This window comes from Limanda limanda, chromosome 19 (genome assembly GCF_963576545.1).
Source record: "Limanda limanda chromosome 19, fLimLim1.1, whole genome shotgun sequence".
NCBI classification, from domain to species: Eukaryota; Metazoa; Chordata; class Actinopteri; order Pleuronectiformes; family Pleuronectidae; genus Limanda; species Limanda limanda.
In genome coordinates this window covers 20,544,334-20,567,484 of record NC_083654.1, presented here as the reverse complement: position 1 = coordinate 20,567,484, position 23,151 = coordinate 20,544,334, and the positions used below count along the sequence as shown (strand labels likewise).

General features: G+C 45.0%; 1 protein-coding gene across 2 annotated transcripts in view; it reads left to right on the top strand.

The window, feature by feature from the left end:
* atp1a3a (ATPase Na+/K+ transporting subunit alpha 3a) overlaps nucleotides 1–22,677 on the top strand; it is a 28,460-nt gene extending 5,783 nt beyond the window's left edge. The window contains exons 2-23 of one of the 2 annotated variants that reach the window (XM_061092284.1): nucleotides 1,911–2,013; nucleotides 2,257–2,316; nucleotides 2,445–2,648; nucleotides 5,418–5,531; nucleotides 5,886–6,020; nucleotides 7,329–7,446; nucleotides 8,145–8,233; nucleotides 8,495–8,674; nucleotides 10,882–11,080; nucleotides 12,758–13,002; nucleotides 13,106–13,301; nucleotides 13,402–13,577; nucleotides 13,736–13,872; nucleotides 14,729–14,879; nucleotides 15,560–15,728; nucleotides 15,993–16,147; nucleotides 17,495–17,618; nucleotides 17,841–17,986; nucleotides 20,370–20,500; nucleotides 21,080–21,181; nucleotides 22,199–22,290; nucleotides 22,649–22,677. In XM_061092284.1, coding sequence (XP_060948267.1) covers nucleotides 1,984–2,013; nucleotides 2,257–2,316; nucleotides 2,445–2,648; nucleotides 5,418–5,531; nucleotides 5,886–6,020; nucleotides 7,329–7,446; nucleotides 8,145–8,233; nucleotides 8,495–8,674; nucleotides 10,882–11,080; nucleotides 12,758–13,002; nucleotides 13,106–13,301; nucleotides 13,402–13,577; nucleotides 13,736–13,872; nucleotides 14,729–14,879; nucleotides 15,560–15,728; nucleotides 15,993–16,147; nucleotides 17,495–17,618; nucleotides 17,841–17,986; nucleotides 20,370–20,500; nucleotides 21,080–21,181; nucleotides 22,199–22,290; nucleotides 22,649–22,677 — 2,982 coding nt within the window. In that variant the 5' untranslated portion in view covers nucleotides 1,911–1,983. Of the gene's footprint in view, nucleotides 1–1,900; nucleotides 2,014–2,256; nucleotides 2,317–2,444; nucleotides 2,649–5,417; nucleotides 5,532–5,885; nucleotides 6,021–7,328; nucleotides 7,447–8,144; nucleotides 8,234–8,494; nucleotides 8,675–10,881; nucleotides 11,081–12,757; nucleotides 13,003–13,105; nucleotides 13,302–13,401; nucleotides 13,578–13,735; nucleotides 13,873–14,728; nucleotides 14,880–15,559; nucleotides 15,729–15,992; nucleotides 16,148–17,494; nucleotides 17,619–17,840; nucleotides 17,987–20,369; nucleotides 20,501–21,079; nucleotides 21,182–22,198; nucleotides 22,291–22,648 lie in introns of both variants that reach the window. The other variant, XM_061092283.1, reaches the window with a different exon arrangement.
* Nucleotides 22,678–23,151: the final 474 nt, after the last annotated feature.

Below are 23,151 nucleotides of genomic sequence, written 5' to 3'. Positions count from 1 at the left end.
TGTCAATGTGTTGTACTGTATTTATACTTAATGTAATTCAGTACAACGGTTGTATATTTGCTCTAGAATGATCCAGCAATGTCTTTAAAGTCACATTTAGTCTATGAAATTTAAATTGGTGAGGGGATGCCGCCCTTAATTATTAGGAGCCTGTTTTCTTCATTTCATTGTTGTTTTCTTCAGCTTGCTCATGTTCCTGTCATCCAGATAATGAACCGTCAATACGATTATAGGTTTGTTTGTACCTCAATAACATTTCAGCAAGTGATTCATGACCAATGAATATTGTTGAATGAGAGGCTGGGAAGGAAAAGATGGGAGAAAGAAAGAAAGAGAGAGAGAGAGGGAGAGTGATGGAGAAGGGATTATTATCGTTCACTAGGTTAATCTGTGAGTGTAGTAAACAGCCGTAATCTGATGGTCCGCTACTGCCCGGGGGAAGCACCTCCTAACAGATGGCTCCACACACACACACACACACACACACACACACACACACACACACACACACACACACACACACACACACACACACACACACAATCCGGTGCGTGCAACAACATCTCTGGACACATCATGCCACTTACACACATTTTGATTTACACCTCTATACACATTTGACATATGCACGTACTCTGACGTAAACCAGCTTCACAGATTTGTGGACCTAAGAGGATGTAGTAAAGTCTGTCAGTCTGCTTGGCCGTCATCAAGCCATCACTCAGCCAGCTTTTCATCGAGCGGGGGGGGGAAAACAGGCGGTAAACAGCACAAAACAGCCATCAAATCAGTGTGAAGCCGCTCGGCCACACTAATCCGTGTTGGAGCTTTCCTAAAATAAGTCGTCTCTCCCCTCACATCGAGCAGCTGAGGCTCAACAGGAGTATTTCCACAGAGCGTTTGTACTAGGTTGCATCGTGGTGAACATCTGCCTGGTGATGGAGGTTCAGGTCCTAGTGTGTCCCCAGTGTGTCCCAGTGTGTCCCCAGTGTGTCCCCGGTGTGTCCCCGGTGTGTCCCCAGTAGAAAGCACATTTGGCTGGAGGCTGTGGAAACTCTTCCAGGATCCGTCAGCGGAGTTCAGGCTCAAAGTGAAATTCAAATAAACGTCATGAGGTTAAACAGCTTGTTTTAAATTCTACAAATAAGTGAAGCCAGATTCCCTCCAGCAGTGGATTCATTTAATTAAACACACTTCACTTTATTCATTTAGCCTCCTTAACCCAATTAGTGTGTAATGAATTGTCTCATTGTGTCTTTGCCTCTAAAAACACATTTGTCTGTTGTTTTACGGCTGAACCATCACTTTAGCTTGGCCACCATGTTTTACTAGGTTTTGCTTTTCCTTTGGTCTCATGTTAAAATCAGCTATGAGTTTTATAATAACAGCTTTTGTACATTACTTGATGCAGGTGTGATCGATTTGCTGTCTTTACACTCGACATTTAGCAACAGCTTCCCTAAATAGTTCCTTTGTTGAGTACAAAACTATCTCTATACTGTATAAACCGTCTATGAACAAACCCTATCAGAGGATGTAACTTCCTTTTCTGATTTGAATTTTACTTTAGATTTTCTCGTGATGTCCTTCAGACACAGAGTTTGATCAATTCTCTTCGGGAGGTAAATGAATGAAAAATATGTCAAAAATCAACAAGTGGTCCTTGAGAAAATCTAATATTAAAGTACATTATGTTCCCTCTTCAGGATTAATACAACAAAGAGATGCTCACATCCTGCCTTTTTATTTCTGGATTTTTCTGTTTCCATTGGAGATGTTTTGCTAAACCGAGCAGCTGGCTGACGTTTATCTCTTTGCTAGAAACCCTCAGGATGAAAGTACGAATAATATCACAGGACTGAACTCATCGATCTTGTGTTTGTGTGTTGACAGTACGGACGGTCGGACAGCTACCGCGTGGCCACCACCACGGATAAGGATGAGAATCAGAAGGAGTCACCCAAGAAGAAGGGAGCCAAGGACATGGACGACCTCAAGAAGGAAGTTCCCATCGTGAGTAAAACACCTCCTGCTTCCTGGCCTCACTGACATGTCCTGCAATGAAACAACTTCCTCTAGAACCTGCTGGGTCAAACACTGTAGTGGTAAAGAATCTCATTTGAATTCCAATTCTATTTATTTAAATTTTTTTCAGGCAAATGAATTGGCTTGAACAGCTCTATTTTCCTGAATTGATCTACGTAATAATTGATGGGTGTTTGCAGTTTAACTTTTTCTCTTTTTCCTTCACTGTAGACGGAACACAGAATGTCTGTTGAGGAGTGTTGCAGGAAATACAACACTGACATCGTGCAGGTAAGAGCATGACTCAGCACTTACTGATGGATGTGGATATCCCTTTCAGATGGGAGTTAGATAAACTCTCTGCTTTATTCCCTCTTCCCTCTTCTCCTCCTCCTCTCCGTCCCCTCCGTTGCTCTCAGGGTTTGACCAATGCCAAGGCAGCAGAGTACCTGATCAAGGACGGCCCCAACGCCCTGACTCCACCCCCCACCACCCCCGAGTGGGTCAAGTTCTGCCGCCAGCTGTTCGGCGGCTTCTCCATCCTGCTGTGGATCGGTGCCATCCTCTGCTTCCTGGCCTACGCCATCCAGGCGGCCACGGAGGACGAGCCGGCTGGGGACAACGTAAGTGCAAGGCTGCAGTGGATGAATGTCGACAAAATTACTGTCAGTCCAGATAAAGAAGTGCAGAAATTTGAATTTATTTTGAAAATAACTTTTTTACTTTAAGCACTGCACCGGCTGTAAAGGTTTAGAACGATTCTGACTAGAAAGATATCCGCGGCCCACTGATGTACCTACGCGCGTGCGAGCTTACGTGTGTGTGTGCGTGCATGTGGAAAGAAGGAAGTTTTAACATTTGGTTTTCCATGTTGGTTTCATTTAAAAACCTCAAACAAATCTAGATATATCTACTTAAAAACCTCAAACAAATCTAGACAAATCTGCGTAAAAAACGGTTGATTTTCAGTGCTTAAGAATTGAAAACAAAATTAAAATGCAGTTTGTTGTTGTACTGCATCTCAGAACCATATGTACATCAATATATAACGTTCATGACTTAAATGTACAGACATGTAGCTGACATGTGAGAGAAGGTTAAAGTAACGGTGATCAATAACAATCAACATAAACTGGGGCTACAACTGAAGAGGGAAGATGACAAAGTAATGCAGAATATGTCACAAATGATAATCATACAATATCACACAAACAATTGAGGCCGACTTAAGTTTCACCTCATGATCACCAGCACCTTTATATTATTTTAGACATATTTTTCTTATTTTAGATATTTTTCACGATATTCAAGAGTAATCTGGAAATGTGTTGAAATATCAAAGCTAATTTCGCGGACCCCCTGCAATGCCGTCGCGGACCACCAGGGGGCCACGGACCCCCGGTTGAAAACCCCTGGTTTAGAGCTTTGAATGAAATCTAAACACCAGCGAGCGATCGAACATCCCAAGGGAGGAAGTGAAGAAGCTGTGAATCGCTGCTCGGTCGTTTGCTCCCGGTCTTCCAGCACATCACTGTATAAAAACAATGTGCTGAGTCACTCCTCCCCGGGGAGAAAGCTGTGTCAGTGATAATGTCATCTGTTTGTGCGAATCACGCCAGCCGACCCCTGGTTGATTGACAGACACCATCCTCTCAGTGTCGTGTTGGGCCGACCAGAGGGAGCGTGCGACTCGTGGTCGGTGGCGTCTGGGCGAGAGAAGGGCGTTCATGGGTCAGCACGTTTCTGCCGGGTCAGAGAGCAGAGTCCAGCCGGGGACTGAGGCTGAGAGGATGTGACACTCACAGTATGAAGGGACTAAACGCTTGGTCCCTACCACAGGGGAGGAGTCGCCCTCAGTCACTGTATCATACTCACAGGATTTAAAAATCACACTCTGATAAACAGCTGCAGTTGTCAGTAGGGGTGTCACAATACCAAAAATTCAGTAGTCGGTGCCAATACCAGTAAAATAACACGATTCTCTATGCCAATTTCGATACCACAGTAAAAAAAAAGTGCATTCTTTGAATGTTGTTAATGTCATATACGGTAGTTCAATGTGCTTGCGCATATACTGAGGGTTATACGGTAGTTGCAGACGCATGTGAGTGACGCATTGTTGTGAGACACGTTATGCATTAAATGATAATGCAACCATAGATATCATATATAAAGGCTAGATGTCTTGCTCGATGGAGCTGGACGTCACCACATGGCGGCCATCTTGCTACGGGGCATCTCGCTCACCCATAACATTGTGTTGGTAGTGGTAAATACCAACAAGTGCTAAATTTTCAACCGATTTTAAAACGATCTGGTTTGTTATAAAACGTCAGAGATGTATTTATGACACTGCATAACCTATTCTTTTTTTTTAGAAAATAACATAATTATTCATAAGTATGCAGTGTCAAGCAAGTTATGGTTATTTACCACTACCAACATACAGTCACGGTCATCTCCCTCACGCCGGGTTTACACCGGACGCTGAAGCGACGCCAAAGCGACGCGTAAGCGCAGCACCAAGCCTTAAATAACAGCTGGCTCCCATCCACTCCCATGTTAAACCTTTGTGCGGGTCCCGCTGCTTCAGCCTCCGGTGTAAACAACCAAGTGCCGCCGCGCTAGGGATAAGCGCGGCGCGGCGGCGTTGCTTCCGCGTCCGATGTAAGCCCGGCGTCAAACGCAAAGTACTCCCATACACGACTCTTTGTGCCTTTTTAATAAACAAGTCGTGGTGGGGCGAACGCTGCAGCTGCAGTCTTGGTTTTCTGAATGTAAACGTCGACTGGCACAGCACCGATGCTAATGCTAAGTTGCTAACAGCTGGGAAGCTCACGGTGCCTACGGTGCTTCAAAAAGTGGGCATCGTCGGTGTTTTGTTATCTAAGAATCGAAAGGTATCGTAAGTATCGGTTCTCGTGACATCCCTAGTTGTCAGGACATAGATGAGATTCTTGTACAGGAAGATTATTCAGCCCAGAGGATTTAGACCTTCTAATGGTGACATATTAAAACATAGGAGATATAAAAGCTGAGTCATAAACGATGAAGAGAGTAGACAGCTGACAGATGGACGGCCTGCAGGTCACTGACTCCACATCGAACCACTTGATGCTGTCAGCTACAGGACGTGAGACTGAAATGAAAGTTTGTGTTAGATTAGAATTTCAACTCTACAGGAGCAGCAACATCCTGAAATAGCTTCTTTACGTCCCGCTCGACGACTGATGATTTATTCCTTGTGTTACTCCCGTGGTCTATTTTGTGTCTTTCCCTCCTCTCACGTGAAACGTTTACAGATAAAGGAGAACTCACCTAATTACTTTCTGAATTAAATATGCAATTCTCATCTTCCTTTCTTCCTCCTCGGTCCGTCTCCACCGCTGCAGTTGTATTTGGGTATCGTGCTGTCGGCTGTCGTCATCATCACCGGCTGCTTCTCCTACTTCCAGGAAGCTAAGAGCTCTAAGATCATGGAGTCCTTTAAGAACATGGTCCCTCAGGTACCCAGCACCACGATATTCTATATTCTATATATTATATTGCATTTGCTTCTAACCATAACAAAAATTACATACTTTCTTTATGAATCTGAAAGCTTCATGCCTTATTATGTCACAGCTTTCATACTATTCTTCTATCTTTATTATCAATTTGGTTTTATGCTGACGTCCCTCATCTCTAACCTTTCTCAAACATTTGGAAAGAGGCTTCAACTTTATATACGCCGACTTTGCTTCATCTGCTTTATTTTTTTAAACCAAACAAGAAGGTGTTTATTTGAATGTTGTGCCCTACTCTCTCTCTCTGATTCTCTTCCTGTCTCTCTCTCTCTCTCTTCTTCTCCCTGTTCCCAGCAAGCCCTGGTTATCCGTGAGGGAGAGAAGATGCAGATCAACGCCGAGCAGGTGGTGGCAGGAGACCTGGTGGAGGTGAAGGGAGGAGACCGGATCCCTGCTGACCTGCGCATCATCTCCGCCCACGGCTGCAAGGTGAGCCACAACCACAGACACCCGCCTGTAATTAAACAGAAACTCCTTCATCAGATATCTCTCCAGAGTGTCACCTTTCCTGTCTCAACACTATAATCAGAGTTAGTGAAGTTTATATTGAAAATGTAAAAGTGTGTGGACGTCAGTAAAGGTGTCGAGAGTAGGGATGGGCATTCGATTAAATCGTCTTAATCGATCGTCGGGAGAGTTAATGACGAATTTTCGATTAATCATTAATATTTTTATATTAAAATTCACTATTTATAGACTGTCAAAGCAGTGAAAATAGAAAAAACACAGCGTGTTTCGTCATTGAGGTCTTTATTACAAGATGAACAACTCTTGTGGCAGTTAAACGGAATCCGTTGAATGGTTACACTTGTAAATTATCGCTGCTGTACTCTTCAGCCCCGCTGAGAGAGCAGCTAGCCGCTGAGAGCTAGCTGGATTTCGTGGTTCTCGACCTCTTACTCTGGTTGTTGTCACGTTCTCACTCCCGGAACCCCTCCACCAGACCCGGCTTTGTGCGGGTCCGAAGGGGCTAGCCCCGGAGCTAGCCTCCGCTAGCTCCGGGGCTAGCTGCGGAGCTCGGCTTCATGTCCGCACACGGACCCCCAGTCTACGGGGAAGGAAATCCGGACAGACCCGGGTCTGGGTGAGGGGTCCTGGGATTGAGGACGTAGCAACAGCCGGACTGAGAGGTCGAGAACCGTCAAATCCAGGTAGCTCTCAGCGGCTAGCTGCTGGTCTTTCAGCGAGGCTAGTCAGTTCAGGAAACTCGGATATTCCGACCTCCTACTTGAAGAAGAGCAGTGGACTCCTCATGCGCTCATGGAGACGTTTAGCTTCGCAGTGTTGGCAGTGAACGCAACAGAATTTCGTCGATGACAAAATAATGTCATCGACGAAATTCTTAATGATCAATTAATCGATCGTCGATTAATTATGCCCATCCCTAGTCGAGAGCATCGGGTTTAGTATGAGAACACTTTATGTCCACTCTCTTTTAAATCCTCTTGTGTTGGTTGATAAATATTTAACTGCAAAAGGCTCATTGTTTTCACGTTACAGCAACATAATGTTGTTTTATTCAACCTGTACAATAAATCAGCTTTGTAAACTGTTGACCTCAATCTCTCCTCTGCTGCTGCTACAAGCTCTGGATCAACACAGGACTGGATCTCACAGATTCTCAGTGTTTCCACCTGTTTTTATTTGAATCTCAGATTGTTTCCTATGAATATAATGAATTGTACGTAGTCTCATAACACCCACCATCACTGGGTCACCGTCTCCTGCTCTGTCCAGGTGGACAACTCGTCCCTGACTGGTGAATCCGAGCCCCAGACCAGGTCACCTGACTGTACCCATGACAACCCCCTGGAAACCCGCAACATCGCCTTTTTCTCCACCAACTGTGTCGAGGGTAAGGTCACCATCGCCCAACAATCCTCATATTTATTATTACCATCATATTCATCATATACAGTGTGAGGGTTGGTCCACTCTGCCTCTCTGGTAGAATCATGTCTCATGTGTGTGTCTGTGTGTACTCACTCATACGGCTGCAAGCGTGTGTTTGTATTATTCCGGTTCGGTGCTCAGATTGAACCGCAAACAGAGACGCCACACGTCAGCGTTTATTGTCGGCTGCGGTCAAAGTGATGACGAAGCAGTTTGTGACATCACAGGAGACCAGTGCCTCAGAATGTGACCTTGTTTAACCAGGTTCCTGTTTCCTCTCCTGCTCAGTGCATCGTGTCCTGGAGCTTTAACTTGCTCTGTGCTGCTCATGATGGCAGATTGGAGAAGAACAAATTATGGCGCCCTCTCATGGATATATTGCCACATTACATTAATACACCAACACTTACACCATCATTGCTCAGTGAAACCGAAGCGTCTTTTCATTTATTCTTGAGCCTGACCTATATATATTTATTTTCTGCATAGTTTATCTGTGAAATAAAAAGTGACAGACTCGTATCTGACTACTGTTCTGGACCACACCTCTACAGTTTCCTCTATTCTTCCTTGTATCTGGAGTCGATGAAGACGTGTGTTACTTACTAAACGCTCTCTCCCTCTCTCCCTCTCTCCCTCTCTCCCTCTCTCCCTCTCCAGGAACCGCTCGTGGTATTGTGGTGTGCACCGGGGATCGCACAGTGATGGGCCGCATCGCCACCCTCACCTCGGGCCTGGAGACTGGCAAGGTGACATATTCATCATTATTTGTTTTACGATATTGGTTGTTTGTGTCATTTGAAAGTCCAATAATTAAGGTTGTTTACTAAAAAACGGCTTTTTGAGTATGTGGAGCCTGTTGTCGTCATTCAGTTGCAAATTAAATTGTCAATTCTTTAAGCGACATTTAAGAGCTGCCGATCTCTAAAGTCAAATGTCTGAGCTTCAGTGCCGGAAGTTTCTTATCAACAAGTTATCAAGACAGAGAAACCTCGTCTTCTTCTCCTCAGACACCCATCGCCAAGGAGATCGAGCACTTCATCCAAATCATCACGGGCGTGGCCGTGTTCCTGGGCGTCAGCTTCTTCATCCTGTCCATCGTGCTGGGCTACTCGTGGCTGGAAGCCGTCATCTTCCTCATCGGCATCATCGTGGCCAACGTACCTGAGGGACTGCTGGCCACCGTCACTGTGAGTGGGCAGAGAAACCAGGAGAGATGATAGTTAGGGAAAGATAGGTTTTGATGAATTTAATATTTTGTGTTTACAAGATTGTTGTTCTTCCTTCAACCTAGGGCTGGGCGATTTTTTCGATCCCGATTCGGGATCGCGATAAAATTTTGATCGATTTCGATTATCTCCTCGTGACATGTATTCGATCTCACGTGGCAAAAGTAAGCGCAACAACAGTGTCGGAGTCTGCCGGCCGCCGTCTGCAGGTAGGACACGACACGCCCCCTTCCCATCGTGAGAGCTGCTGCAGTTGCGAGAGAGAGAACAAGAGAGAACGAAGTTGAAAAAATGAGTGAAACTGAAGTCGGGGACAGCGAAAATAATGCCGAATGTGAGAGCGACATCCCTACATCACCTGGAACCCGTTGTGTGGACGTGGTTTGGATACGGCTAAAAGGACGAGGAGCAGACGAAGCCGGTCTGCAAAATATGCCGGCGGTCGGTACCAGCCAGGACGGGAAACACCACAAACCTTTTCAATCACCTGAGACGGCTCCATCCCAGTGATTACACAGAGAGTTTGACTCTGCGGGCTCAAGTTTGCACGACACCAAACAAAGAGACGGGCAAGACCACTACGTCTCCCGTTAGCATCGCTAACGTTAGCGATGCTATGTTAGCAAAACAACAGTCCATCCAGTCGTGTTTTGCAGCCATTGCCCCATATGAAAACAATCGAAGCGGGGAAAAAATATAACGAGCGCTATTACTTATTGCTTAGCTACAGATATGATGCCCCTGAGCTCAGTGGAGAGGGACGGCTTCAGGAAACTGATCAAAAACTACATATCGCGTTAAGAATCGAGATCGATCAATATGGAAAAACATATCGTGATAACATTTTTTTCCCATATCGCCCAGCCCTACTTCAACCTGTAATTTGTATTTATGTTTTTTGTTTCTGTGTTTTAATGTCATTTTGTGAGTTTTTTATCAACTCAATTGTTTGTGCAGACTTGAGTCAAACACTATTTTCATGTACAAAGTTTAATAAAAACTACTAGAGAAAAGAGAAGTGTATTGAGATCAAATACATCTGCATATTTTTCCGTATCAGCACCAAATTTCACACGTTCATAGATATTTACACTCTACACAAAATCCTGGATCTGCTTGAATCGAATCCACTCCGAAGTAAGAAACTCGGTTCAGTAGTTTTTTCATATTCCAGCTCAGAAACAATGAAAACATGTAAATGTACTTCAGGTATTTCTCATGTTAAATGTCATCTGTCAGAATTCCCTGAGAAGTTTCACCCATGTCTGGTTGTGTCTTTCCTTTGTGTGTGTGTGTGTTGTTCTAAGTATGTGTCTTATATTGTGTCGTGTACAGTGTGTTGGTGTCTCTCTTGTCGTGCTTTTCTCTGTGCTTGTGTGTTTTCAGTGATATGTGATGTTGCTGTGGGTCCATTTGGGCATTTGTGTGTTTGTATATTGTTGTGCTTTCTACATTCTCTCTGTGTCAGTATCAGCTGTTGTGGTCCAGGTGTTGTACTGTCTCTGTTTGTGTATCTCTCTTTTCCATCTCTCTTCTCTCTCTCTCTCTCTCTCTCTCAAGGCACCTGCCCCATGTGTGTTTGTGTGTTTCTGATTCTCTCTCCCTCCATTGTCTCTGTGTGTCTCTCTCCCTCTTCTCCAGGCCACTCACGGTGCTGTGACAACGTCTAGCTAATGTAATGACATCAGGCTAATGAGTTAGCGTTATGAGCTCCGGCCTCTGCTTGGCCTTGGCTACTAACTGTTCTTGCCGAACTTGGCATGATGACATATTGCACCGCTGCTCTGCTTCACCGCTTCACGCCTCATGTTCTCTCTGCATCGCTTGTTGGCCTGTGGTTTATTCTTTTGGAGGTTTTTAGTGCATTTTGCTGTAGACGAACTTTTGATGAGCAGGATAAACATCTCCAGGTGTCCGGGTGGTTTAGTTTGGTTAATTGTTTAAAACATTATGACACTGATTCTTCTGCTCATTTGCAGAACATCTGCCCTGGAGATGTTCATCTGTGTTGTTAGTTTACCAAATACAGTAGATGCTAATTATTTTTTCTCTTTCTCTGTTTACGCTCTCTCCTTATGTTTTACGTTGTTTGTCGATTACCTTGTTTCTTCCTTTACTCTCCTCTCTCCTTCCTGTCCGGTCTGTCTCTGGTGTCTCTCCTCTCTCAGGTGTGTCTGACTCTGACCGCCAAACGAATGGCGCGTAAGAACTGCCTGGTGAAGAACCTGGAGGCCGTGGAAACTCTTGGCTCCACCTCCACCATCTGCTCAGACAAGACGGGGACACTGACCCAGAACCGGATGACCGTGGCCCACATGTGGTTCGACAACCAGATCCACGAGGCCGACACCACCGAGGACCAGTCCGGTGAGGCTCCTGCTCTCATGCAGCTGCTATTAACATCCTGTCTTACTGCTAAAATATTTAAGTAATCCTTTATTCTTCAAATCAAAATCTGTTTATTGAAGGATTTTCAATATATATAAGTGCAGTGCTGAATGGACGTTACATAGACAGGAGGTAAAGATGATTACAACAATCAACTCCAATGTGTCCAGAAAGACATGGATTGGGCAATATAACTTCAGGAACAAACAAAACAAAAACAAAAACACAAGGTAACAACAGAAAAAAAAAGAAAAACAGAGAAAAAAACAAATGCAACGTTGTACAGAAAAGAAAGAAAATATATCAAATAAGTAATCCTTTATTCTTGATCGGTCTAAACATTTTACATGTTCTCGACTTGGTTAAATCAATTCTAAAAAGTGACGATTGGTTGAGACTAGGGTTGCAAAATTCCGGGAATATTCAAAGTTGGAAACTTTCCATGGGAATATACGGGAATTAACGGGAATTAACGGGAAGAAACTGGAAATGTTGTGGGTAATTTATACTAACTGTATTTACCTTGTCATATACAGACATAAATATAAACATTTAGTTTGTCATAGGCTGATTTGAGCCCTGAGGAAACTTTGGGCACTTGACTATATGCTTCTGCATCGTTGTGTCATTCTTAACATAGGTCTTTGCACAGTATTTGCAGATGTACACAGCCTTTCCTTCTACATTGGATGGGGTGAAATGTCTCCACACATGAGAGAGTGCACGTGGCATTGTTCTGTAGAATAAGATGAGAAAAAAGTTTGTAAAAAAACACTAATGCAATGCCAGAGATATAAATAGTTAGCCAAACTATTGGAATTGTCTGTAAACATATTTTACAATTGATGGATAAATTAATGGAAATAGGCTAGATGAACATGTAACGGCCCCCCCGCTTCTCCACACAAACGCTGAGTCTCTTGAACTGATGTTACACGGCTCTTTATTCTCACATCTGGTTTGCCGTAGTGACACCGTAAAACTGTAATGACAGTTACAAGTTACAAAGATTTTAATCATTAAAACCAAACACGAACGTTAAAATACAATGAACAAACAAATCGCCACGTGAGACATCTGACTCGTTAACGTGACAGCGACTCCCTTCCGCACTACCCGCAGCAAAGTAAATGGGACCAGCTTCCTTACCTCGTTCCGCTTGGCGAGGGGTGTTAAGCTAAAGTTGTTTGGATGGTTCTGTCCGAGAAATGCCGCAAAGCTGGCGTCCGGTTTGGTTTCCTATCTGTTTCCTATCTCCGCTCCTTTGCTGCAGGTAACTATGCGAGGGGAGTCGCTACGTGTAAAAGACAACGAAAATAACCCAAACCGTAGTTGAACATAAGAACAATATATAGCCCAACCCTAAAATAAAAGAATAAAACAGTCTGCATAAACTGGCCGGTTTTGCTGACAGTTACAGAACAGATGAACAATCCTCAATCAGCATGCTAATATATTTTCCCCAGTAATATCATGGAAACTTACCTGACTAGTCCTTCACTCTACAGCAGGCCTCAATAGCCCTGCTGTAGAGTGAAGGATGCTGGGATCCCATGGAAAGTTTCCAGAAAGTTTCCGGTAATTTAACGGAAACTTTCCGCCCCTTTGCAACCCTAGTTGAGACACAGCTGAATCACTTTTTCTTTCCTTCTCTAGGCTCCTCCTTCGACAAGAGCTCCCTCACGTGGTCGTCTCTGGCCCGGGTCGCCGCCCTGTGTAACCGCGCTGTGTTCAAGGCCGCTCAGGACGCTTTGCCCATCCTGAAGCGTGACGTGGCCGGAGATGCTTCGGAGTCGGCCCTGCTGAAATGCATTGAGCTGTCGTGTGGCTCAGTGAAGGTCATGAGGGAAAAGAACAAGAAGGTGGCTGAGATCCCCTTCAACTCCACCAACAAGTATCAGGTTCGTCTGCACGGTTTATTTCCAGCTGGAAAACAAATGCATGTGATCACAAACTTAAACATGTTAAAGTTACGATACTGACGCTTACATGTGAACCCGTCAGCTGTCGATTCACGACACGGTGGAAGGAGAAAGCGAGAGCAGCTACCTGCTGGTGATGAAGGGAGCGCCAGAGAGGATCCTGGACCGCTGCTCCACCATCATGGTGCAAGGCAAGGAGCAGCCCATGGATGAGGAGATGAAGGAGGCTTTCCAGAACGCCTATCTGGAGCTGGGAGGACTGGGAGAGAGAGTACTGGGTAAGGACAGCAGAAGATGGAAATAACTAAAGGTCATAGTTTGGAAATTCCTTTAGGTTTGTTTCACTCACTCTTCTTTCCTCTTCCCTGATTCCTCCAGGTTTCTGCCACGTGTTCATGTCCGAGGAGAAGTATCCCAAAGGTTTCGCCTTCGACACCGATGACGTCAACTTCCAGACGGACAACCTTTGCTTCGTGGGCCTCATGTCCATGATTGACCCCCCCCGCGCCGCCGTGCCCGACGCCGTGGGCAAGTGTCGCTCCGCCGGCATCAAGGTGGGCACTTTGAGAATCTGACATTTAAAGGAATTGAGCAGAACCGAGCACCCAGCTGAATGTGAAGGCTGTGGAGGACAATCTGCCACAAGAGTCATTTCTCCATTTCCTGTTTAATTTCTTACCCTCTTTGTCGTGTTCCTCCACTTGTTCTTCAGGTCATTATGGTGACTGGAGACCACCCGATCACAGCCAAGGCCATCGCTAAGGGCGTCGGCATCATCTCCGAGGGCAACGAGACGGTGGAAGACATCGCTGCTCGCCTCAACATCCCCGTCGCCCAGGTCAACCCCAGGTGAGACAGGAAACTCAAACCAAGACAGGAAGTCGTTTAGATTCACTTGCAACATAAATATTCGGCTGAAGAACAAAGTGTTTATTAGGGATGGGGGGAAAATCGATTCAGTTACAAATCGCGATTCTTGTGAATGACGATTTTAAATCGCCAGGCTGCCTCCCAAATCGATTTTTTTTTTAATGTAAAAAATATATATATATATATTTTTTTTAAACATATATTTATTGTTTTGTATGGGGTAGCAACATCACCCCAGAGCATGTTGACCAGCTCTTGTTTTTGCACAAGAATCTAAACATACCCAAGCACTAGGTTTGCATCTCCTACATGCAAACAACAATAGCCTACTTTTTGTTTATTTCAAAGTTTATAGTTTAAGTAAACTTTTATTCATTCTATTTAATTTACCTTTTATTTATTGTTTAAATTAATATTGTTTAGCATTTCTTAATCTGTCAATTTGTGTGCAGTTGACAGGGGCTATACAATAATAGGGCACATTTTTATTTATTTTCTCTATTGGCTGCCCAGCAGTCGTTAAGTTAATGTTAATTTTTGAAATAAAACTTGTAAAGCTCTAAGTGAATTTGACTGTGTTGTATTTGAAGGTATGATTCAACATTTTTCCATGGTCCAGTATTTTATAAAAAATATAACCAAAGGAAATCGCAGGAAATCGTAATATCGAATCGCAATACTTACAGAATCGCAATACATATCGTATCGCCACCTAAGTATCGTGATAGTATCGTATCGGGAGGTCACTGCCGATTCCCGTCCCTAGTGTTTATAAGATTTCTATGTTAATATTCTTGGATATAGTTGAGTGATTTGCTTTGTCTTTGCTGTGTAGAGACGCCAAGGCCTGTGTGATCCACGGCACAGATCTGAAAGACCTCTCTCAGGACCAGATGGACGATATCCTGAGGAACCACACAGAGATCGTCTTTGCCAGAACTTCCCCTCAGCAGAAACTCATCATTGTCGAGGGCTGCCAGAGACTGGTACTGAACTGCACACCAGGGTTCCTACGGTCATGAAAAACCTGGAAAAGTCATGGAATTGTAAAATGTTTATTTCCAGGCCTGGAAAAGTGCTTGAAAAAAATCCCAAAGTCCCAAAGGTTTTGGAGAAGTCATGGAAATTTGTTATATTCAGATTTCCTTGTCGTTCATTTACGCTGAGTTTTAAATAATTCATAGGCTTTTAAAAGAAATACGCTCAAAATATAAGCAGGCATACGTTCTCATACTAATTGAAAAGTTCGGTGGGGAAGCAGGTGGGATAATGCACTATGCCAGGGAAGTGTAGATTTATATGCTTGGCTACAAATGGAAAAGTACATGTGATGTGTTTTAAACAGACAAAGACCAATCAAACTATTGTCTCTCATTCATTTGTGTCATTTAAGGTAGACTGTATGCTTTGAAATTCTCATTGTTATCTTAAATACTACATTTTGTCACTTTCACCGAGATTTCACAAAATTTTTGGTCATTGAAATTTGGTTTAAAGTCATGGAAAAGTCATGGAAATCTATTGGTCAAAATGTGTATGAACCCTGGCACACACACTCACTAACAGATCGACTCAGGTGCATTTACATGTAGTAAAAAGGAATCCACGGTTTGAGCATCTGAATGAGAATCAAAACATTTCCTCTGTGTGGCCTCCTTCTTCTCAGGGAGCCATCGTGGCCGTGACAGGAGACGGAGTGAACGACTCTCCGGCCCTGAAGAAGGCCGACATCGGGGTTGCCATGGGGATCTCTGGCTCAGACGTGTCCAAACAAGCCGCAGACATGATCCTGTTGGACGACAACTTCGCCTCCATCGTCACAGGAGTAGAAGAAGGTGAAGGAGAAACAAACGGAGGGATGGTGGGAGGAAGGAGGGAGAAGAGGTGGAGCGAGGATCAAGAGTTAGACGACCTGGAACCACAGTTATGGTTTCCTTTTTGTGTTTAACAGTGAAGAAAACCATGTAATGATGAGTCAAATATAGGAAACAGGAATGAATATATGAATTAAAGTGTATTTTATTGTAAAGCACTGTTCTGTGTACTTGCTTCTTCATGTGTTTCTGTTTGCTGACTCACTGTTTCCTGTGTCACTTCAGGCCGTCTCATCTTTGACAACCTGAAGAAGTCCATCGCCTACACGCTGACCAGCAACATCCCAGAGATCACCCCCTTCCTGTTCTTCATCCTGGTCAACATCCCTCTGCCTCTGGGCACCATCACCATCCTCTGCATCGACCTGGGAACCGACATGGTGACTAAAACAAACACACACACATGACCGGGCAGCTACACAGTGACACACCAGACACACCAGACACACACACATATTGAAATAAAACCACAGATGTTTATTTATTTTTGCCAGATTTAAATACAGTACAAAGAGTTGGATGTGAGTACCACTGTGCAAAACATGAGTCAGACGGAGGTCGAGGTGAAGGTGGAAACAAAAAGGTAGATGTGCATAAGGACACTGGGTTGCAAAGGTGCGGAAAGTTTCCGATAAATTTCCGGAAACTTTCCATGGGAAGTTTAGCTCGGGAATTTTGGGAATTTTGAAAAAAATAAAACTACGCAAATTGAATGCTGAGCAATAAAAACATCATTCAAAACTCTTTTTTAAAGATGTATGGAATGCAGCACACGTTGCACGTTGAATTTCAACCCTCCACTGTGCATTCTTCCATCACATGCACAGATAACTCCCAGCATCCCAGAAAAATATATTAGCATGCTGATTGAGGATTGTTCATCGATTCATCTAGCCTATTTCCATTCATTTATCCATAAAATATTTTTAGAGATAACTATTTATATCTCTGGCATTGCATTAGTGTTTTTTTACAAACTTTTTTCTCATCTTATTCTACAGAACAATGCCACGTGCACTATCTCATGTGTGGAGACATTTCACCTCATCCAATGTAGAAGGAAAGGCTGTGTACATTTGCAAATACTGTGCAAAGACCTATGTTAGGAATGACACAACGATGCAGAAGCATATAGTCAAGTGCCCAAAGTTTCCTCAGGGCTCAAATCAGCCTATGACACAACAAAATGTTTATATTTATGTCTGTATATGACAAGGTAAATACAGTAAGAATAAATTATCCACAACATTTCCAGTTTATTCCCGTTAATTCCCGTTAATTCCCGTATATTCCCGTTTATTCCCGTTAATTCCCGTTAATTCCCATGGAAAGTTTCCAACTTTGAATATTCCCGGAATTTTGCAACCCTAATAAGGACACTGGGTGGCAGTGTGGGACCTTTCCTGAGAAGAAGCAATCGAGTCATCCTCCTTTCAAATAAGTGGATTCAATAAGATTGAAGAAACATTAGCGAGAGGAAGAGAAAACTGTGATGAAGAAAATGATGTTCAAAGATCAGAAAGTGTTTGTTGTGGAGATGAGATCAGGGAATAATTTCCTCATCTGTTCACGTTTCTATGAAATAGAAATGATCACGTCCACAAATATCCAAATTCTGTTTAGCTGCTTACCAAACGCAGCATGATGAAAATAATAAATGACACGGTGTAAACATGAAGTCTTCACTGATCCTCACCCCTGTGTCCCCCCCCCCCCCTGTCCCTCAGGTCCCTGCCATCTCTCTGGCCTACGAAGCAGCCGAGAGCGACATCATGAAGCGTCAGCCCAGGAACCCACAGAGAGACAAGCTGGTCAACGAGCGACTCATCAGCATCGCGTACGGACAGATCGGTACGAGTCCCGTCGGCTGTCCAATGTGCTGAGTGTCATCACTGACTCATCAACTATGTATGAAGATGGAAGACATAAACCATATTAGTGGACGGGACACTCTTCACAAAGTTTTATAGTTCTCTAAGGGCATCTTAGTGTTCTTCAATGTGCTTTGTTCCCTTGGGGAGTTCAGGGTTTTTACTGTTCATGGATAAATGATGGAACCGTGTGTTTCTGCAGGAATGATCCAAGCCCTCGGAGGATTCTTCGCCTACTTCGTCATCATGGCTGAAAACGGTTTCCTGCCGTCGGTGCTGGTCGGGATCCGGCTCAACTGGGACGACCGCTCCACCAACGACCTGGAGGACAGCTACGGACAGCAATGGGTACGAGTGACCTGAGTGATACAGAAATACACGTGGCTAGACAAAAGAAGTCTAACTGGATTCACCAGTAAAAACCAGACGAAGGAGACTGACTCCTCTTCCTACTCCGCCCTCCTCTTCCTTCTGCCTCCTGTTCCTACTCCTCCCTCCCTGACTCCTCTTCTTATTCCTCCTCCCTCCTCTTCCTACTCCTTCCTCCCTGACTCCTGACTCCTCTTCTTATTCCTCCTCCCTCGTCTTTCTTCTCCTTCCTCCTCCCTCCCTGACTCCTCTTCCTACTCCTCCCTCCCTGACTCCTCTTCTTATTCCTCCTCCCTCCTCTTCCTACTCCTTCCTCCCTGACTCCTGACTCCTCTTCTTATTCCTCCTCCCTCCTCTTCCTACTCCTTCCTCCCTGACTCCTGACTCCTCTTCTTATTCCTCCTCCCTCGTCTTTCTTCTCCTTCCTCCTCCCTCCCTGACTCCTCTTCCTACTCCTCCCTCCCTGACTCCTCTTCTTATTCCTCCTCCCTCCTCTTCCTACTCCTTCCTCCCTGACTCCTGACTCCTCTTCTTATTCCTCCTCCCTCGTCTTTCTTCTCCTTCCTCCTCCCTCCCTGACTCCTCTTCCTACTCCTCCCTCCCTGACTCCTGACTCCTCTTCTTATTCCTCCTCCCTCCTCTTCCTACTCCTTCCTCCTCCCTCCCTGACTCCTCTTCCTACTCTTCCCTCCCTGACTCCTGACTCCTTTTCTTATTCCTCCTCCCTCCTCTTCCTCCTCCTTCCTCCTCCCTCCCTGACTCCTCTTCTTACTCCTCCCTCCCTCACTTCCCCCTGACTCCTCTTCTTCCTCCTCCCTCCCTGCCTCCTCTTCCTACTCCTCCCTCCCTGACTCCTGACTCCTCTTCTTATTCCTCCTCCCTCGTCTTTCTTCTCCTTCCTCCTCCCTCCCTGACTCCTCTTCCTACTCCTCCCTCCCTGACTCCTCTTCTTATTCCTCCTCCCTCCTCTTCCTACTCCTTCCTCCCTGACTCCTGACTCCTCTTCTTATTCCTCCTCCCTCCTCTTCCTACTCCTTCCTCCCTGACTCCTGACTCCTCTTCTTATTCCTCCTCCCTCGTCTTTCTTCTCCTTCCTCCTCCCTCCCTGACTCCTCTTCCTACTCCTCCCTCCCTGACTCCTCTTCTTATTCCTCCTCCCTCCTCTTCCTACTCCTTCCTCCCTGACTCCTGACTCCTCTTCTTATTCCTCCTCCCTCGTCTTTCTTCTCCTTCCTCCTCCCTCCCTGACTCCTCTTCCTACTCCTCCCTCCCTGACTCCTGACTCCTCTTCTTATTCCTCCTCCCTCCTCTTCCTACTCCTTCCTCCTCCCTCCCTGACTCCTCTTCCTACTCCTCCCTCCCTGACTCCTTTTCTTATTCCTCCTCCCTCCTCTTCCTCCTCCTTCCTCCTCCCTCCCTGACTCCTCTTCTTACTCCTCCCTCCCTCACTTCCCCCTGACTCCTCTTCTTACTCCTCCCTCCTCTTCCTCCTCCCTCCCTGCCTCCTCTTCCTACTCCTCCCTCCCTGACTCCTGACTCCTCTTCTTATTCCTCCTCCCTCCTCAATCTTCTCCTTCCTCCTCCCTCCCTGCCTCCTCTTCCTACTCCTCCCTCCCTGACTCCTGACTCCTCTTCTTATTCCTCCTCCCTCCTCTTCCTACTCCTTCCTCCTCCCTCCCTGACTCCTCTTCCTACTCCTCCCTCCCTGACTCCTGACTCCTTTTCTTATTCCTCCTTCCTCCTCCTTCCTCCTCCCTCCCTGACTCCTCTTCTTACTCCTCCCTCCCTCACTTCCCCCTGACTCCTCTTCTTACTCCTCCCTCCTCTTCCTCCTCCCTCCCTGCCTCCTCTTCCTACTCCTCCCTCCCTGACTCCTGACTCCTCTTCTTATTCCTCCTCCCTCCTCAATCTTCTCCTTCCTCCTCCCTCCCTGCCTCCTCTTCCTACTCCTCCCTCCCTGACTCCTGACTCCTCTTCTTATTCCTCCTCCCTCCTCTTCCTACTCCTTCCTCCTCCCTCCCTGACTCCTCCTCTTCCACCTCCCTCCCTGCCTCCTCTTCTTACTCCTGCCCCATCGATAAAGAGTCTGTCTCAACAGGACAAAAAAAGTCACTTACTCTGACTCCCTCCCTTTCTTCCTCCTTCTTCCTCCTTCCTTCTCTCCCTCTTCTTCCTCCCATGTGTGTTTTTTTCATCTGCTTGGTTGTTGTTGTTTAAAAGACGACTGGGTGTTGTTGTTTTTTTAAACTAAATTGTTCTAAAAAGTTTGCTGTTGTTGTTTAAGTTGAAGTGGTCCTTCGTAAAACCAGGCGAAGGAGATGATCTAAACGTCATGTCTTCTCTTCTCTCCTCCTCCACGCAGACCTACGAGCAGCGCAAGATCGTGGAGTTCACGTGTCACACGGCGTTCTTCGTCAGCATCGTGGTCGTGCAGTGGGCCGACGTCATCATCTGCAAGACCAGACGCAACTCAGTGTTCCAGCAGGGCATGAAGTGAGTCCACATCACCTCACCAGGACTTTCTACACCTGATATAACAACTGTGGAAAATGTGATACTGGTTATTGATGTTAGTAAAAGTGAAACAAACACATTCTCTTATTCTTTAACATTAAAAACATGTGATATTGTTAAAGTGGGAAGATGTTCAGGTGTTTTCCTGAAGTTTAGTATCAGGTGGAAGCTTAATCTCCGTTTAGAAGAAATCTCTGGGTTGTTAGATTGGAAAGTGCTGTGCTGCAGATGTTGCAGTTCCACCAAGCTGCCACTAGATGTCCCTGGAAAGTCAGTTGAACCGATGCACCTTTAGTTTCTGGACCTGATCTCCAGCCTGTTCGCTCTTCTCCTCCATCTTGTCTTGTTTCTCCATCCGTCAGTTCATTAATTCACAAGTGAATACAGAGAGAAGCTGAGGCAACTTTCTCTTTAAAGATGAGAAGAGATGAAGTCTTTTCAGTCCCAGACTCTATCGATCCCTTTAATGTGGACTCCTCCTCCCGTTACTATCTCTTATCAGCATCTCTTTCTCATCTCACTTTGTCCGTCCTTAATCTAATTTCCTCTTTCTTGCAGGAATAAGATTTTGATCTTCGGCCTGTTTGAGGAAACAGCGTTGGCTGCGTTCCTGTCCTACTGCCCTGGGATGGACGTGGCTCTGAGGATGTATCCACTCAAGTGAGTCTCATCTAGGGTTGCAAAGGGGCAGAAAGTTTCCATGGGAAGTTAAGCTCGAGAATTTTGGGAATTTTGAGGGGGAAAAAACTACGCAAATTAGACGCTGAGCAATAAAAACATCATTCAAAACACTATTTTAAAGATGTATTGAATGCAGCACACACTGCATGTTGAGTTTCAACCCTCCACTGTGCATTCACAGATAACTCCCAGCATCCTTCACTCTACAGCAGGGCTATTGAGGCCTGCTGTAGAGTGAAGGACTAGTCAGGTAAGTTTCCATGATATTACTGGGGAAAATATATTAGCATGCTGTTTGAGGATTGTTCATCTGTTCATCTAGACTATTTCCATTCATTTATCCATCAATTGTAAAATATGTTTACAGACGATTCCAATTGTTTGGCTAACTATTTATATCTCTGGCATTGCATTAGTGTTTTTTTACAAACTTTTTTCTCATCTTATTCTACAGAACAATGCCACGTGCACTCTCTCATGTGTGGAGACATTTCACCCCATCCAATGTAGAAGGAAAGGCTGTGTACATTTGCAAATACTGTGCAAAGACCTATGTTAAGAATGACACAACGATGCAGAAGCATATAGTCAAGTGCCCAACGTTTCCTCAGGGCTCAATTCATGACAAAATAAAATGTTTATATTTATGTCTGTATATGACAAGGTAAATACAGTTAGTATAAATTACCCACAACATTTCCAGTTTATTCCCGTTAATTCCCGTATATTCCCGTTAATTCCCGTTAATTCCCATGGAAAGTTTCCAACTTCGAATATGAATTTTGCAACCCTAGTCTCATCACATGCTCATCTAAACAGTGATCAACACAAAGCCTCAGCACCAAACTCTCATTCTCACTGTGTTTATATTTATTCAGGACTAATGAGTGTGTTCTCTCTCTGAGTCTCAACTCAGTTATATTAATCTGTGGATGAGAATCACAGAATCAACCTGTGAACTGTTCTGATCCCGTCTGGTCTCTCGTCCTCTCTCAGGCCGAGCTGGTGGTTCATCGCCTTCCCGTACAGTTTCCTCATCTTTGTTTACGATGAGATCCGAAAACTCATCCTCCGCCGAAACCCCGGAGGTAAGATCGCACACACACACACACACACACACACACAAACACACACAAACACACACACACACACACACACACACACACAGCTCCTCATCACATTCTCAACCAACTTCAGTGTAGATGGATTTGTAGTTTATCAATCACATGGAAAGCATTATTCCATTATCTACCTGAATTAGACAGTAATACCTCACAGGCTGGCAAGGGGGCGCTGTGGTTAACATTCCACTGATTCTCATCACATGACATTTAGTTGAAATGGATCTGATGAGGTCATGATGTTAATGAGATAAGTGAAATGTTCGATATGTAACTTTCCTCTTCCTCTTGTTTCCTCCTTCCTCTCTCGTCTTCCTCTCTGCAGGCTGGGTGGAGAAAGAGACGTACTATTAAATCATCAGAGCATCATTTACTCCTCACTTCGCCCCCCCCCCTCCTGAGCTCATTCCTCCTCTGTCTCCCTCTGTCTTCCCTCCCTCCCTTCCTTCCTTCCCTCCATCCATATCCATTAAGAAAACGATGTTTACTCTTCATCCTGTTCATCCTCTGCATCCTCACGACCTTAAGAAACAAACAAAAACCACCAAACGCCAAGAAGACGAGAGGACCACCGACGGAGGGGTGGGGTGGGGGGGTATGTCCTCCCTGTCCTCTCTGTCCGTCTGTCCCCCTTTTTATTTCCTGTTCAGAGTCCAAACAGCATTAATCTGCCAGTAACACTGTTTGTGTCGATGCTTGTTACCACACTGTTGTTGTTGTCAGCCACTCATCATGTGTGTGACGCTGTGGTCGATAGAAGAGAGAGTCGGACTGAACCAACTCGCCCGCTCCCGGCCACACCCCCGACCGGGGGGGCGGCTTTTTTTA